Genomic DNA, 15,405 nt, shown 5'->3' with positions numbered 1-15,405 from the left:
ACCTACTATGCCATAGCACTGGCCCTGAGAACTTTAAAAAATACAATAAATTAAGAACAGTTATCTCTGGGTTGTAGGATGACAAATGATTTTGATTTTCCTCTTTGTTTTATCTTTATTCACAATTTAAAAAATAATAATACTGGTTGATATAGGAATCTTCAACCTTTGTGTCACAGAGACAAGTTTTAGTTTCCTTGAAATCAGGGAGGGACACTGAGGGTTGCATATACAAGATATTGGAATATGGATGAAAGAGAGAGATCACAAGACAGGTAGATACACACACATAAAACCTGGGACTGGCCGAGAATTTTTGCAAAGAGCAGGAACGGACGGCCAAGCAACCCTGAGAAGTACCTGGAATCGACAGACCAGTAAATCTCAATAAGTTTATGGAGAATGAGTGCAAAGGAAGAAGGAGGCGTTTGGTTTAAGAGAAAGTGTTTCTGAAATGGGAAAAATAGATTGCATAAGAAACGTAATTTATGGTGACTGATGCTGACTGGCTGTTATGGGAAAGCTGTCAACAGTTTTGACTAAAAGAGATGAATACACTTTTAAGGAAGGGATTGAAATCCAGTTATAAAATAACCTAACCTAATTTTGGTCCATATTTTTCCCTTCTAGAATTTTTTGATGAGAGAATTAATAAAAACAATAACTGACATAAGGCTACAAACATATTTATCAACAGTCTTAAAAACAAGTCTTTTAGGGGCGAGCACTGTGGCGTAGTAGGTTAAGCCTCCACCTGCAGTGCTGGCATCTCATATGGGTCCTGATTCGAGTCCTAGCTGCTCCATTTTCTGATCCAGCTCCTTGCTAACAGCCTGGGAAAGCAATGGAATATGGTCCAAGTGCTTGGGCCCCTGCTACCATGTGGGAGACCCTGAGGAAGCTCCTGGTTCCTGGCTTTGGACTGGCTCAGCTCCAGCCATTGTGGTCATGTGGAGAGTGAACCAGCAGATGGAAGACTTCTCTCTGCTTCTGACTGTGCTTCTCAAATAAATAAACAAAATCCTTAAAAAAAATAAAAAGGAATAAGTTGTTTGAAGCCCCAATTAACAAATTCTTTAAAAAGAAAAGTCTTGGCTGGTGCCGTGGCTTAATAGGCTAATCCTCCGCCTTGTGGCGCCGGCACACCGGGTTCTATCTCGGTTGCCCCTCTTCCAGGCCAGCTCTCTGCTATGGCCCGGGAGTGCAGTGGAGGATGGCCCAAGTGCTTGGGCCCTGCACCCGCATGGGAGACCAGGAGAAGCACCTGGCTCCTGGCTTTGGGTCAGCAAGATGCGTCGGCCGCAGCGGCCATTGGAGGGTGAACCAACGGCAAAAAGGAAGACCTTTCTCTCTCTCTCTCTCTCTCTCACTATCCACTCTGCCTATCAAAAAAAAAAAAAAAAAAAAAAAGTCTTTTGAGCCCAACTATTTCTCTTCTAGGAATTTGTCTTAAGAACTAAACAAAGTATGTGCAGAAGTAAAGAAATTCTATGTTCCTTTAAATGTGGATTACAGTCACCAAAAATGTAAACAAGTATTAAATGATAGGTGATTGTTTAAATAGGTATGGGTGCATTCATACAATTTAATATTAAATAATCATTAACAATGATGTTAAAGAATTATATTTAAGGGGCTGTCACTGTGACACAGTAGGTTTAATCCTCTGTCTGCAGCACGGGCATCCCATATGGGCGTCAGTTCTAGTCCTGGCTGCTTCCCTTCTGATCCCACTCTCTGCTATGGTCTGGAAAAGCAGTGGAAGATGGCTGGAAGATGGCCCAAGTGCTTGGGCCACTGTACTCACGTAGGAGACCTGGAAGAAGCTCCTGGCTCCTGGCTTTGGATCTCTTTCTCACTGTCTGTAACTCTACCTCTCAAATAATAAATAAATAAAATATTTTTTAAAAAAGAATTATATTTAAGATTTGGAAAATGTTTACAATATGAATGAACAAGTGTTATATATAGTGTGACTTAATTATTTTAGAAGTATGCACATGCAACACACACACATACACACACACCCTAAATACACTAATACAGCCTAACAACACGAATGGTGGCAATTCTCAGGAAACTAGGGATCAGATTTTTTTGGAAGGTTGCTATATTTTCCAAATTTCATACATATATTACTTTTATAATCAGAAAAATGTTCTTTTAAAGAATAAAAGTGAGGTCATAAAGAATAGTAGGTCTGTGGCACCCAGCTGAAGCGATGGCTTGTGATGCTGGCATCCCATATTAGACAGAGTTCTGGTTTAAGTCCCAGCAGCTTCACTTTCAATCCAGCTTCCTGTTACTGTCAGAAGGCAGTAGATGATGTCCCAAGTACTGGGGTCCCTGCCACCCATGTGGGAGACCTGGATGGAATTCCTAGCTCCAGGCTTTGGCCTGGCCCAGCTCTGACTGTTGTGGCCATTTGGGGAAACAGAGGATAGAAGATCTCTCTGTGCACATGAGTGCTCTCTCTCTCTTTTGCTTTGTCTTTCTCTCTCTGGCTCTCTTTCTCTCTCCCTCTTTGTTACTCTGCCTTTCAAATTAATAAACAAATACAACTTTTTAAAAAAAGAACACTGGGGCCATGTGTTCTCTTTACTTCAAAAGCATAGCATTTGAATTGTAATATATGAGTCTGTTACATACAGAATGATGACATTTAAAAACTTACTTTTAAAAAGTTGTGGGATATAGAAATAACATCTTTCAAGCTATTTCATTTCCTCAAAATGTGTCTTCTATGCCTTGACTACAATAAAGTAATTCCTTTTCATTGCAACCTACTACTGCAGCCTTGTTATCTTCAGGGGAATTGCCATGTGGCCTCTGGTTTTGAATTAGGCCAGTGGCCATCAGACTTTTTTGGTGGTGTATAAAAAAATTTAAACATCATCTACATGATTTACTTATAAATTATATATCTGCGCAATTATATTGAAATATCAAATGCATCTGAAAAATGTATGAAAGTAGAAATTTTACAGGATGAAATAAAATAAACAGAAGCTCTAATATTTTATTCTTACGGCCCCATGAATTTTCTTGTATGTATTCTACTTTGGACACCACCAGACCAGGTGACTACAAAAGATGGGATCTCCGTCATGCAAAGGAACCTCATGCCTTTTCTTTTTGCCCTCCTGCCTTCTAAGTAGGGAGCAGAAAGAAGGCCTTTACCACCTGCTGGTGCCTTAATCTTGCATTTCTCTCACCCAGCAACTCAGAATGTGACTTCATTTGGAGATAGTGTTTTAGAGCAGTGACTAAGCTAAAACAAGGGCTTTGGGATGGGCCCTAAGCCAATATGACTGCTATGCTCATAAACAGAGGTTAGGACACAGACCCATGCAGAGAGTGACTGTGTGAAGACAGGGGGAGAAGGCAGCCAACTACAAACCAATGAGAGGCCTCAGAAGAAATCAGCCCTGCTGCACCTGGATCCAAGAACATGACATTCCTTTGGCCTCCTTATTTTATTTTATTTTATTATTTATTTATTTATTTATTTACTTGAAAGGCAGAGTGACACAGAGAAAAGAGAGAGATCAATCTTCCATCTGCTGGTCTACTTCACAGATGGCCTCAATGGCTAGGGCTGGTCCAGGTTGAAGCTAGGTACTGGGAACTCCATTCAGGTCTCCTACATGGGTGGCAAGGGCCCAAGCAGTTGGGCCATTTTCTACTGCCTTACTTGGAACATTAGCAGGGAGCTAGATTGGAAGTGGAGCAGCCTGGACTCAAACCAGTGCCTATATGGGATGCTAGCATTGTAGACAGCAGCCCAACCACTATGCCACAACGCCAGTCCCTGGCCTACTTCTTTAATTTACCTACATGCAGGTAAAAATTTTTCTAGTTGACCGGCGCCGTGGCTCAACAGGCTAATCCTCCGCCTTGCGGCACCGGCACACCGGGTTCTGGTCCCGGTCGGGGCACCGATCCTGTCCCGGTTGCCCCTCTTCCAGGCCAGCTCTCTGCTGTGGCCAGGGAGTGCAGTGGAGGATGACCCAAGTGCTTTGGCCCTGCACCCCATGGGAGACCAGGAGAAGCACCTGGCTCCTGCCATCGGAACAGCGCGGTACGCCGGCCGTAGTGCGCTACCGCGGCGGCCATTGGAGGGTGAACCAACGGCAAAAGGAAGACCTTTCTCTCTGTCTCTCTCTCACTGTCCACTCTGCCTGTCAAAAATAAAAAAAAAAAAGAAAAAAAAGAAAAAAAATTTTTTTCTAGTTAATTGTCACAGAAGTAATGGCAGCAGTGGTGATGGTGTGATCATCCAAGAAATATCTTCCTAGTCCACACTGTGGCTTACCTTGCTGCTGCAATTTGTAATCAGTGGAATATGCCTTCCCAATGATGTTCCACACAGGCCTCAAGCAACCAAAGAGTCCTTCAAGAAAGCCACCACTGCCACTGCCCGACCTGCTGAACTGAATCTTGACGTCTTCTGTTCCGCTCGTGCTCTCTCCATCCACAGTGTGGCCATTCCCCTGAGACACAGCCACGTCTTGTTCATCTTGTTCCCTCAGCTGAAGAACACTGTTCTCAAACTGGTCCCTGGAATCCTCGCTTATGCTGGTCAACACAGCGGTAGTGACGGGGCTGCTCATGCTCTCCATGAGCTCTGTTTGCACCACCCCCTTTTCCTGCTGGTCCTCGAGCAGCCTGGGTGCAGAGTGGTTCCCCATGGCTGTGAGCTCATCTTGTAATCCACTGAAGGTTTTGTTTTCACTCAAGGATAAATGTGGAGAAGAGGAGCAGCTCAGGTGCTCCTGAGGGCTGGCCATCGTGCCATGAGTGTGACCGAGGTCCTGAGATGACACTCAGAGGATTTGCAGGAAACAGTTCTGATGGAAGAGAGGGCTCCAAAACCTGAGGAATCAAGGGGGAAGACATGAGATCGTCCTTTCTTTAGATCCACACTATTATACTTCTGTTTAGAAAATAAAGGGGGTGCAACAATGAGGATTAGTTAAACTGTGGTTTATTCCACATGATGGAATTCTGTGCAGCAGGGAAAAAGTATGTTGTACGAGAGTAGCTAGTAGCATCAGAAAACATTCATGACATAATCATATTTAAAAGGTAAGTTACAACAATATATAGAATATTAACTTAAAAATTGTTAAATACACACAAACACACTGTAAAAGAAAAAAGTCTAGAAGGATGCATACAAAGAATTAACAGCGTTTAACTTTAGGTGCTAGATTTGGGAGCGATTTATATGGTTGTGATTTTCAAGGTATTCCATGCATTTTATATCAATATCTGTTATACTTTTTTTTTAAGCACAGTTGTTCCTCTTCATTCTTTTTTTTTTTTTAAGAATTATTTATTTATTTGAAAGGCAGAGTTACAGAGAGGCAAAGGCAGAGAGAGCTGTAGTTTACTCCCCAAATGGCCACAAAGGCTGGAGCTAGGTCAATCCAAAGCCAGGAGTCTGGAGCTTCCTCTGGGTCTCCCACGTTGGCTGCAGGGACCCAAGGACTTGGGCCATCCTCCACTGCTTTCCCAGTCACATCAGCAGGGAGCTGGATCAGAAGGGGAGCAGCCGGGACTCAAACCAGTGCCCATATGAGATGCAGCCCTGCAGATGGTGGCTTTACCTACTGTGCCACAGGGCAGGCCCCATCTATCACACTTTTAATCAGAAAAAAATTATTCCTCTTTCCAGAAGCAAAATGAAGTTGTTATGATATGATACACATATTTTTACTAAAAATCACATCTTGTATTATTATAAGTTGCTACTCATCTTTTATCTTGGTTTTAATGCTTTATCCATTGTTTCACTTCCTAAAGCATTCATTAACTCCTGTAGATAATTGTCTTGTATATATCACAAGACAAACTCCTGAGTTGCAGAATTTGTTGTTGTGTACTGCACCAACTCTGGGCAAAACAACCAAGCACCAGCTCTTTAAGTTTGTTCTTTTTTTTTTTTTTTTTTCTTAAGATTTATTTATTTTTATTTGAAAGAGTGACTGAGACACACACACAAAGAGAGAGAATCTCTCATCTACTAGTTCATAACTCAAAATGCTTTCAATAGCTGGTGCTAGGCCAGGACAAAGCCAGAAGCCAGGAACTCCGTGTGGGTGGCACAAACCCCGGAGGTACCTGGGCCATCATCTACTGCCTTTCAGGAAGCGCAGAGTTGCTGGAACTTGAATCGGACACTTTGATATGGGACGCGGGCATCCCAAGTAGTAGTTAAATCCACTGTGCACAACACCCACCCATGTTTGTCCTTTGCTTCTGATCTATTACCACTATTTCCTCTATTTCCTTGGGGCCACCTAATCTCTGAAAATAAAGCTCATCTTGTAGTTCTGAGATTCACCAGCTCATGCAAAGTCAATTTTAAGTTCATTCAAGGTGTGTTATTAGGTATTTACTTTCTTTTTTTTTAATTTATTTTTTTATTTTTTGACAGGCAGAGTGGACAGTGAGAGAGAGAGACAGAGAGAAAGGTCTTCCTTTGCCGTTGGTTCACCCTCCAATGGCCGCCGCGGCCGGCGCACCGCACCGATCCAAAGGCAGGAGCCAGGTGCTTCTCCTGGTCTCCCATGGGGTGCAGGGCCCAAGCACTTGGAACATTCTCCACTGCACTCCCTGGCCATAGCAGAGAGCTGGCTTGGAAGAGGGGCAACCGGGACAGAATCCGGTGCCCGGACCGGGACTAGAACCCGGTGTGCCGGCGCCGCAAGGCGGAGGATTAGCCTAGTGAGCCGCGGCGCCGGCTGAGAACCAAATGTTAACTCTTGTTTTCTTTGCCATATCCCATTCATAACTTGTTTATCCTATCCTCTGAACTCTCTTTCTTTCTTTCTTGAAAGTCAGTTACACAGAGAGAGAAGGAGAGGCAGAGAGAGAGGTCTTCCATCGGCTGGTTCACTCTCCAAATGGTTGCAGTAGCCAGAGCTGAGCTGATCTAAAGCCAGGAGCCAGGAGCTTCTTCCGGGTCTCCCACGTGGGTGCAGGGCCCAAGGACTTGGGCCATCTTCTACTGCCTACCCCGGCCATAGCAGAGAGCTGGATCGGAAGTGGAGTAGCCGGGACCCGAACCTGCGCCCATGTGTGTTGCTCGCACTGCAGGCAGTGGCTTTACCTGCTACGCCACAGTGCTGGCCCCTCTAATTCATTCTTTCAAAAATTTCTGAGCTCCTATTATATGCTATATAATACATTAAGCATTAATGAATGGCACATGGGTTCTTTCCCTTTAAGACCTTACAGGCCGCAGCTGCTCATTAGGCTAATCCTTCGCCTATGGCGCCGGCACTCTGAGTTCTAGTCCTGATTGGGGTGCCAGTTCTGTCCCGGTTGCTCCGCTTCCAGTCCAGCTCTCTGCTGTGGCCCGGGAAGGCAGTGGAGGATGGCCCAAGTGCTTGGGCCCTGCACCTGCATGGAAGACCAGGAGGAAGCACCTGGCTCCTGGCTTCGGATTGGTGCAGTGCGCTGGCCGTGGTGGCCATTTGGGGGTGAACCAACGAAAGGAAGACCTTTCTCTCTGTCTCTCTCTCTCTAACTCTACCTGTCAAAAAAAAAAAAAAAAGAACTTATAATCTAGAAGGAAAGACCAACAGATAATAGCTACATGGTTAGAAATGATAGAAAGACATTCACAGGGTGCTATGGGGGTTCTGAAAAATAAATGTGAAACATGGCTAGAGATGTCATAAAAGTTTTGAGTTGCATCTTAAAGAGTGAATTAGGGGCCGGTGCCGCGGCTCAATAGGCTAATCCTCTGCCTGCAGAGCCGGCACACTGGGTTCTAGTCCCAGTCGGGGCACTGGATTCTCTCCCAGTTGCCCCTCTTCCAGGCCAGCTCTCTACTGTGGCTAGGGAGTGCAGTGGAGGATGGCCCAGGTGCTTGGGCCCTGCACCCCATGGGAGACCAGGAGAAGCACCTGGCTCCTGCCTTCGGATCAGCATGGTGCGCCGGCCGCAGCGCGCCAGCCGCGGCGGCTATTGGAGGTCGTGAACCAACGGAAAAGGAAGACCTTTCTCTGTCTCCCTCTCTCACTGTCCACTCTGCCTGTCAAAAAAAAAAAATAAAAATAAAAATAAAAAAAGAAAGAGTGAATTAGGGGCTACTAGAAAAGAAAGACTGAGCAGACAAGTTAGTACTGGGGAGAAGCCCAAGATGGCTCTAAGAAAAGGTAGGCAAAAGCTGAATTAAGTGGACCCGAATGACAAGCTAAACCTTTCGGATTTTATCCACAAGACAACAATGTTACTAAGGAATTTTCAGTAATTTGGTGGCATTTTAATTTAAAATCACATCCACACAAATAGAGGTTAGATTGAGAGGGAAAAACTGAAGGTGCAGTGAGAAGGAAGAGTTCAATTAAGAAAAGATCAGGGCCTGGGCTGGGGCAGTAGCAATGGCAATGCAGCACATGGGATATATTTAAGAGACAGAATGAGCTGGTGCCGCGGCTCAATAGGCTAATCCTCCGCCTTGCGGCGCCGGCACACCAGGTTCTAGTCCTGGTCCGGGCACCAGATTCTGTCCCGGTTGCCCCTCTTCCAAGCCAGCTCTCTGCTATGGCCCGGGAAGGCAGTGGAGGATGTTCCAAGTGCTTGGGCCCTGCACCCCATGGGAGACCAGGAGAAGCACCTGGCTCCTGGCTTCGGATCAGCGCGGTGCGCCGGCCGCAGCGCACCAGCCGCGGCGGCCATTGGAGGGTGAACCAACGGCAAAAGGAAGACCTTTCTCTCTGTCTCTCTCTCACTGTCCACTCAGCCTGTTCAAAAAAAAAAAAAAAAAAAAGGGAGAGACAGAATGGGTAAACTCTAGAAATAGATGACATATGCGGTGGTGTGGAAAAGAAAAGAAAAAGAAAAAAAAGGAAGGGAGGGAGGGAGGGAAGGAAGGCAGGTAGGCATTCCAGATAACTTACTTAAGAAACTGGATCTTGGGGCCAGCGCTGTGGCACAGTGGGTTAAAGCCCTGGCCTGAAGAGCTGGCATCCCATATGGGCGCCAGTTCGTGTCCTTGCTGCTCCACTTTCGATCCAGCTCTCTGCTGTGGCCCAGGAGTGCAGTGGAGGATGGCCCAAGTCCTTGGGTTCCTACACCCACATGGGAGACCTGGAAGAAGCTCCTGTCTCCTGCCTTCAGATCGGTGAGACAGAGAGAAAGGTCTTCCTTTGCCGTTGGTTCACCCTCCAATGGCCGCCGTGGCTGGCGTGCAGTGGCCGGTGCACCGCGCTGATCCGAAGGCAGGAGCCAGGTGCTTCTCCTGGTCTCCCATGGGGTGCAGGGCCCAAGAACTTGGGCCATCCTCCACTGCACTCCTGGGCCACAGCAGAGAGCTGGCCTGGAAGAGGGGCAACCAGGACAGGATCCGGCGCCCCGACTGGGACTAGAACCCGGTGTGCCAGCGCCGCAGGCGGAGGATTAGCCTAGTGAGCTGCGGCGCCGGCCAACTCTGTCTTTCAAATAAATAAAAAATAAACCTTATAAAAAGAAACTGGATCTGGGTAACACTGTAACTGAGGTATGAGATCCGAGAAGAAAAGAAGGTTTGGGATGAAAATAATGAGCTCAGGTATGGACATAAATTCCAGCGCTATTGTTAATCACGTACAGAGCTAGGCTCTTTATTTAGACACTTAGTAGAGTGGTATTTGAGGGGAGGTAAAGATGGAGACTCAAATAGCTCAGGGGCAGAAGTTTCAAAATTATATGAATTTAAGATGTCTCTACGAAATATTCTGGGAGCTGAGCCATGCACTGGGCTCTGGAACATTATGTTAACTTACTATTTTTAATGATAAATAAGACCAAGTGCTTTACAATTTACAGAGCCCTGATTATATAAACAGGTAAACAGGTAAGTACTGGTAAGTCAGCTCTCCAAAACACAACAGCAAGCCAATTTGGAGTGTTTGTTGATTTGTCAGGTATGAATACTCCCAACGTAGCAGATTTCAAGCTAACAATAGTTTAGCAACCTGCTTGCAAAGTTTCTAAATATTTGACAGTTGGCTTTTACTACTGGCATAGAAGTCAGCATTTTACAACAGAAGAAACTCATATTAAGTAAGTGAAGAGTAGCTCAAAATTAAGATTCCTAAATTCCCTTGCCCTTTTTTTTTTTTTTTTGACAACACAATGGAACCTCTTAGGATAACTCTTCACTTCCTTAAAGTGCTGTTAAAATACTGTTACCTCTGGCCCTTTGGTCTAAACATTCGATTCTCTGTGTAAGGAATCTAGAGCAAGGGATCTTTATTCGCATCTTTCACAGAAGGACACTAGGCCTAGAGAGAGGAACGTGTTACAGGCCACAGAGCCAGGACTGACTACCAGCCTATTCTTCCTAATTCCGTGCAGTCTCGGGGACACAGTTCCTACCCTGCTGAAGTTCGTCAACTACTTGGAGCTAATAATTATACTGAGGGAATTACTCCTGACTCCCTTCTTTCCCTCCACATCAAATGAATCTTGTGGAGAGCTGCCAGAGAAGGACGGGCTGAATGTAGGAGCTAAGACTTGGCATGAAGCTTTGAAGGTAAGAGGTGTGACGGAGGGAAGGAAGTCGGGGTGGAATGACAGCACAGCAGAGACAGGGGCCTGAGTGACAGTGTTGATAACCCAGAAATACTAAGTAGTGCCTAACGTCAAGTAGTGTGCAGCGAAGCTGACTCCTGCCTCCATACATGGGCTCTGACAGCTTATGACCCAAGGCAGGTGCTTCTTCACTTTTAAAAATCAGAGAGACCAGTGCTGTGGTGCAGCACGCCTTGGCCTGAAGCACCAGCATCCCATATGGGTGCCAGTTTGAGACCCAGCTGCTCCACTTCCAATCCAGCTCTCTACTATGGCCTGGGAAAGCAGTAGAAGATGGCCCAAGTCCTTGGGCCCCTGCACCCGCATGGGAGACCCAGAGGAGGCTCCTGGCTTCGGATCAGCGCAGCTCTGGCCATTGCGGCCAATTGGGGAGTGAACCATCGGATGGAAGACCTCTCTCTCTCTGCCTCTCCTCTCTCTGTGTAATTCTGACTTTCAAATAAATAAATAAATCTTTAAAAACAATCAGAGAAATCACTTTAACTGGATGAGTTGGGTTAAGAGTTACTTAAATTCTAGGGCTCGGAGAAATCCAGGTATTGAAAAGCTGCCTGGGAATATGAGCTTGCGCGGAAAAGGAAGACATTTTTTTGAGTCTTCTCTTAGAGCGACAGTGTTGGGTGAGTGGATCCCACTCTCACCTCACCTTTCCCAACCTCCGTTCTTGTGTTCATCTCTAAGCTTTGACATTCTCTATCCCTTCTTCTGCTTTCTCCCTGGTCACCTGCCACAACCTTCAGCTGTCCTTTCATTTTGGCCTTCCTGACTTTGCTCTGCCTTACCTCTTTTGAGACTGCTGACTTTGTAGCATTTGACCTGGCCATTGTCTCAGCATTCACTTCCAATTGGCCACTGTGCCTGGGACCCCTGGTTAAACTAGATCCACAAGGCACACACTACGCAATCAGCTCACATCAAACTTTAGAGTCGTGCAAGGACTGAGAAGGAACTTCAGCCAAATGCCTGTTTGTGTAATTTATTTCTTGAATTAAACCACAGACTTTATATTAATGCCTAGTAACCGTCCATTTGTCGGTTTTCTCCTGCGTTTCTGCCTCATCACACCATACTAGAACAAGCTCATACACAAAAAGTCAGAGAAGCACGTGTGTCTTTGTAGTCTCTTCTGATCTCTGAGAGGTTAAGAGGGAGTGTGAAGCAGAGAAGTTCCTGCTGGCGCTGGGAATGAGTCTATTCTGGCATCACATGCCGTTTGATATTTAAGAGACCAAGGAAGGCAGGAGACTGCAGGAGTAGATGGTTCAACTTGCTTGTACGTATGCGGCCCAAATTGTAGACAGATGGCTGCCTCACTCACTGTAGTTGTCTGTTGCTTCAAACTGCCGATGACAAAATTAACAGTTACCACAGTGCCGTTCTAGATGTGCTAAAACCACCTCCCTGGAGGTACAAGCAAGTGCTCTGGGATGGAGGGATGACTCTGCCTCTGCAAAAAGCGGTGGAAGGCTGGGTACCCTGTTCCTGGTGGTTCAGCACTGTTCTGAGAGTGGGTAGAGGTAAGGGACTCCTCAAGTGTGCACACAGATGTGCAAAGACACCTCCCCTGCTCACCGTGAACACCAAGTACAATGACAGCCAACAAAGGCAGAGCAGCTGAGAGGCATAAGAACAGAGGGCTGAAAAGTCATCATCATAACTATTTCAAATATGATCTGAGCTGACTGTACGCATAAGAAGAGTGTAGGAGGATCTAAGCATGCACTCCTCCTGTGTTTCTAGACATCCACACGCTGCCACTGCATGGTGAAGAAGCCGCCAAGCACAAGCTGGCGGCACCCCTACGGCTCCACACACTCTGGTTGGTTGTCTACTGCCCTCTGAGTTCCTCTGTCCCTGTCCATGTTCGGCCCAGCTACCCGCATGGGAACTAAATTCTTCTAATTCATGAGAAATCACAGTTACTATTTATTAAAAGGGGATGGAAAGGAAATGAGGCAAGATTGCCAAACCCTGAGAGTCAGATGGAAAAAGAAGGAACAGCAGGGGGGTAAAGGGTCAGGTTGGTGCGTCATGGTGAGGTGATGCAGCTGCTACCGACAATGGGTCTTGAGCCTGCAAGAAACACAAGGTAGGCACCCTTCTCTGCCCTCAAGAAGCACTTCTGCAGCCCTGTGAATTTCTTGGCCCCACGAAGAGGACATGGTTTTCACAACATTGGTAGGCAGGGGTTGGAGACACAGCAGCTGTGCATTGGACAGGGTGCTGCCAATTTCTGCAAATTATCTTGGCTTTGTGCCAGGATCCCAGGATGCAGCACAGAGAGAAAGAGCAATGGAATAGGTAATTCAACCCTCAGATTCATGGTTTTTTTTATTATACAATTTTTCCTGTGTTGCTAATCAAGAACAATTCTATAATGATCAGGTTTTGAATTTTATATTATAAATATTAATAAATAAATGACTTGGGAAAATTTAGCTCCACAAATAAAGTTTTTAGTGTGAGTAAAATTGAATAAAATATTTATTTAAAACATTTTTAAAAATGTTACTTATTTGGGGCTGGCATTAGGGTTAAAGCACTGGCCTGCAGCGCCAGCATCCCATATAGGCACCAGTTAGAATCCTAGCTGCTCCACTTCTGATCCAGCTCCCTGCTAGCATGTATGGGAAAGCAGTGGAGGATAGCCCAAATCCTTGGGCCCCTGCATCCATGTGGGAGACCTGGAGGAGGCTCCTGGCTTTGGATCAGCTCAGCTCTGGCCACTGCAGCCATTTGGAAAGTGAACCAGCAGATGGAAGACCTTTCTCTCTGTTTGTCTCTACCTCTCTCTGTAACTCTCTCAAATAAATAAAATAAATCTTAAAAAAAAGTTACTTATTTGAGAGGAAGAGAAACAGAAAGAATCAGAGATTGAGAGAGAGAGAGAGAGAGAGAGAGAGAGAGAGAGAGAGAGAGAATGAGGAACAGGAGAGAGCAAGAGCTCCCATCTATTGGTTGCCCACAATGACCCATAGCAGCTGCAATGGCAGGGCTGGGCCAGGGCTTGAAGCTGGGAGCCAGAAATACAATCCACGTCACCCATGTAAGTGGCAAAGAGCGCAATTACTTGAGTTGTCATGGCTGCATTCCAGATTCTGCATTAGCAGGGAGCTGGAGTCAGGAGCTAGAGATAGGAATCTAACTCTGTTTGTTTGTTTTTAAGATTAATCTTATTTATTTGAAAGGTAGAGTGACACACAGAAAGAGAGAGACAGAAAGAGAAAGAGATCTCCCATCTGCTTGTTCACTTACCAAGTGTCTGCAATGGCTGGGGTTGGGGCTGGACCAGGCTGAAGCTAGGAGCCCAGAACTCCATCTAGGTTTCCCACAGGAGTGGCAGTGGTCCAAGTGCTCAGGCAATTTTCTGCTGCTTTACCCGGCACATCAGCACTGAGTTGGATTGGAAGCGGAGCTGCTGGGAATTGCTATGGGATGCTGGTATCATAGGCAGTGGTTTAACCTGCTGTGCCACAATGCTGAATCCAAACTTGCTTATTCTGAAGTGGGACATGGGCATCTTTTTTTTTTTTTGACAGGCAGAGTGGACAGTGAGAGAGAGAGACAGAGAGAAAGGTCTTCCTTTGCCGTTGGTTCACCCTCCAATGGCCGTCGCGGTAGCGCGCTGCAGCCGGCGCACCGCGCTGTTCCGATGGCAGGAGCCAGGTGCTTCTCCTGGTCTCCCATGGGGTGCAGAGCCCAAACACTTGGGCCATCCTCCACTGCACTCCCTAGCCACAGCAGAGAGCTGGCCTGGAAGCGGGGCAACCGGGACAGGATCAGTGCCCTGACCGGGACTAGAACCCGGTGTGCCGGCGCCGCAAGGCGGAGGATTAGCCTGTTGAGCCACGGCGCTGGCCTCTTTTTTTTTTTTTTTTTTTTTTTTTAAGATTATTTATTTATTTATTTGACAGATAGAGTTACAAACAATGAGAGAGAGAGACAGAGAGAAGCGTCTTCCTTCCGCTGGTTCACTCCCTAAATGGCGTCAATGGCCAGAGCTGTGCCGATCCAAAGCCAGGAGCCAGGAGCTTCTTCTGGGTCTCCCATGTGGGTGCAGGGGCCCAAGGACTTGGGCCATCTTCTACTGTTTTCCCAGGCCATAGCAGAGAGTTGAATAGGAAGTGAAGCAGCCAGGTCTCAAACTGGTGCCCATATGGGGTGCTTCAGGCCAGGGCATTAACCCACTGCGCCACAACGCCCACCCCATGAATAAAAATTTCAAATTAAGCAATATTGCTGTAAGATTTAATGACTGCAGGGGCTAATGCTGTAGCATAGCAGTTAAGCTGCTGTCTGCAGGGCTAGCATCCCATATGGGCGCCGGTTCGAGTCCTAGCTGCTCCATTTCTAATCCAGCTCCCTGCTAATGTGCCTGGGAAATCAGTAAAAGATGGCCTAAGTTCTTGGGCCCCTGCACCTGTGTGGGAGACCTGGAAGATGCTCCAGGCTCCTGGCTTCGGACTGGCCCACTTTGGCATTACAGCCATTTGGAGAGTGAACCCAGTGAGTGGAAGACACACTCTCTCTGTCTCTCTCTCTCTTTCTCTCTCCATCTGCCTCTGTAATTCTGCTTCTCAAATAAATAATCTCTTTTTAAAAAAGGAAGATTATAGTATATATAGAATTTAAGTTAGTCTTTGATAAAAGCATCACGTATGCAATAAGCACTCAATAAATGCTAGTTCTTTTCCTTTATGGTTATTTTGTGACTTTCACCTTTCTTTTTGGAATTCTGACTTTTCAAAAGATACATAGTTTAGGAACAAACAAACTGAAATGACTCTTGAGTCATTTTAAAATTAAAATTAATTT

The 15,405-nt window shown here is 46.0% G+C and overlaps 1 protein-coding gene across 5 annotated transcripts in view; it reads right to left on the bottom strand.

Annotated features, from left to right (window-relative positions):
• MAP3K13 (mitogen-activated protein kinase kinase kinase 13) overlaps window positions 1–15,405 on the bottom strand; it is a 202,362-nt gene that overhangs the window by 54,338 nt on the left and 132,619 nt on the right. For all 5 annotated transcript variants that reach the window (XM_062210828.1, XM_062210836.1, XM_062210847.1 and 2 more), the window contains one exon: window positions 4,316–4,875. In XM_062210828.1, coding sequence (XP_062066812.1) covers window positions 4,316–4,790 — 475 coding nt within the window. In that variant the 5' untranslated portion in view covers window positions 4,791–4,875. The remainder of the gene's footprint in view (window positions 1–4,315; window positions 4,876–15,405) is intronic.

This window comes from Lepus europaeus, chromosome 2 (genome assembly GCF_033115175.1).
Source record: "Lepus europaeus isolate LE1 chromosome 2, mLepTim1.pri, whole genome shotgun sequence".
NCBI classification, from domain to species: Eukaryota; Metazoa; Chordata; class Mammalia; order Lagomorpha; family Leporidae; genus Lepus; species Lepus europaeus.
The sequence above is the reverse complement of the archived record's forward strand: the minus strand, read 5'-3'. Positions and strand labels throughout refer to the sequence as shown.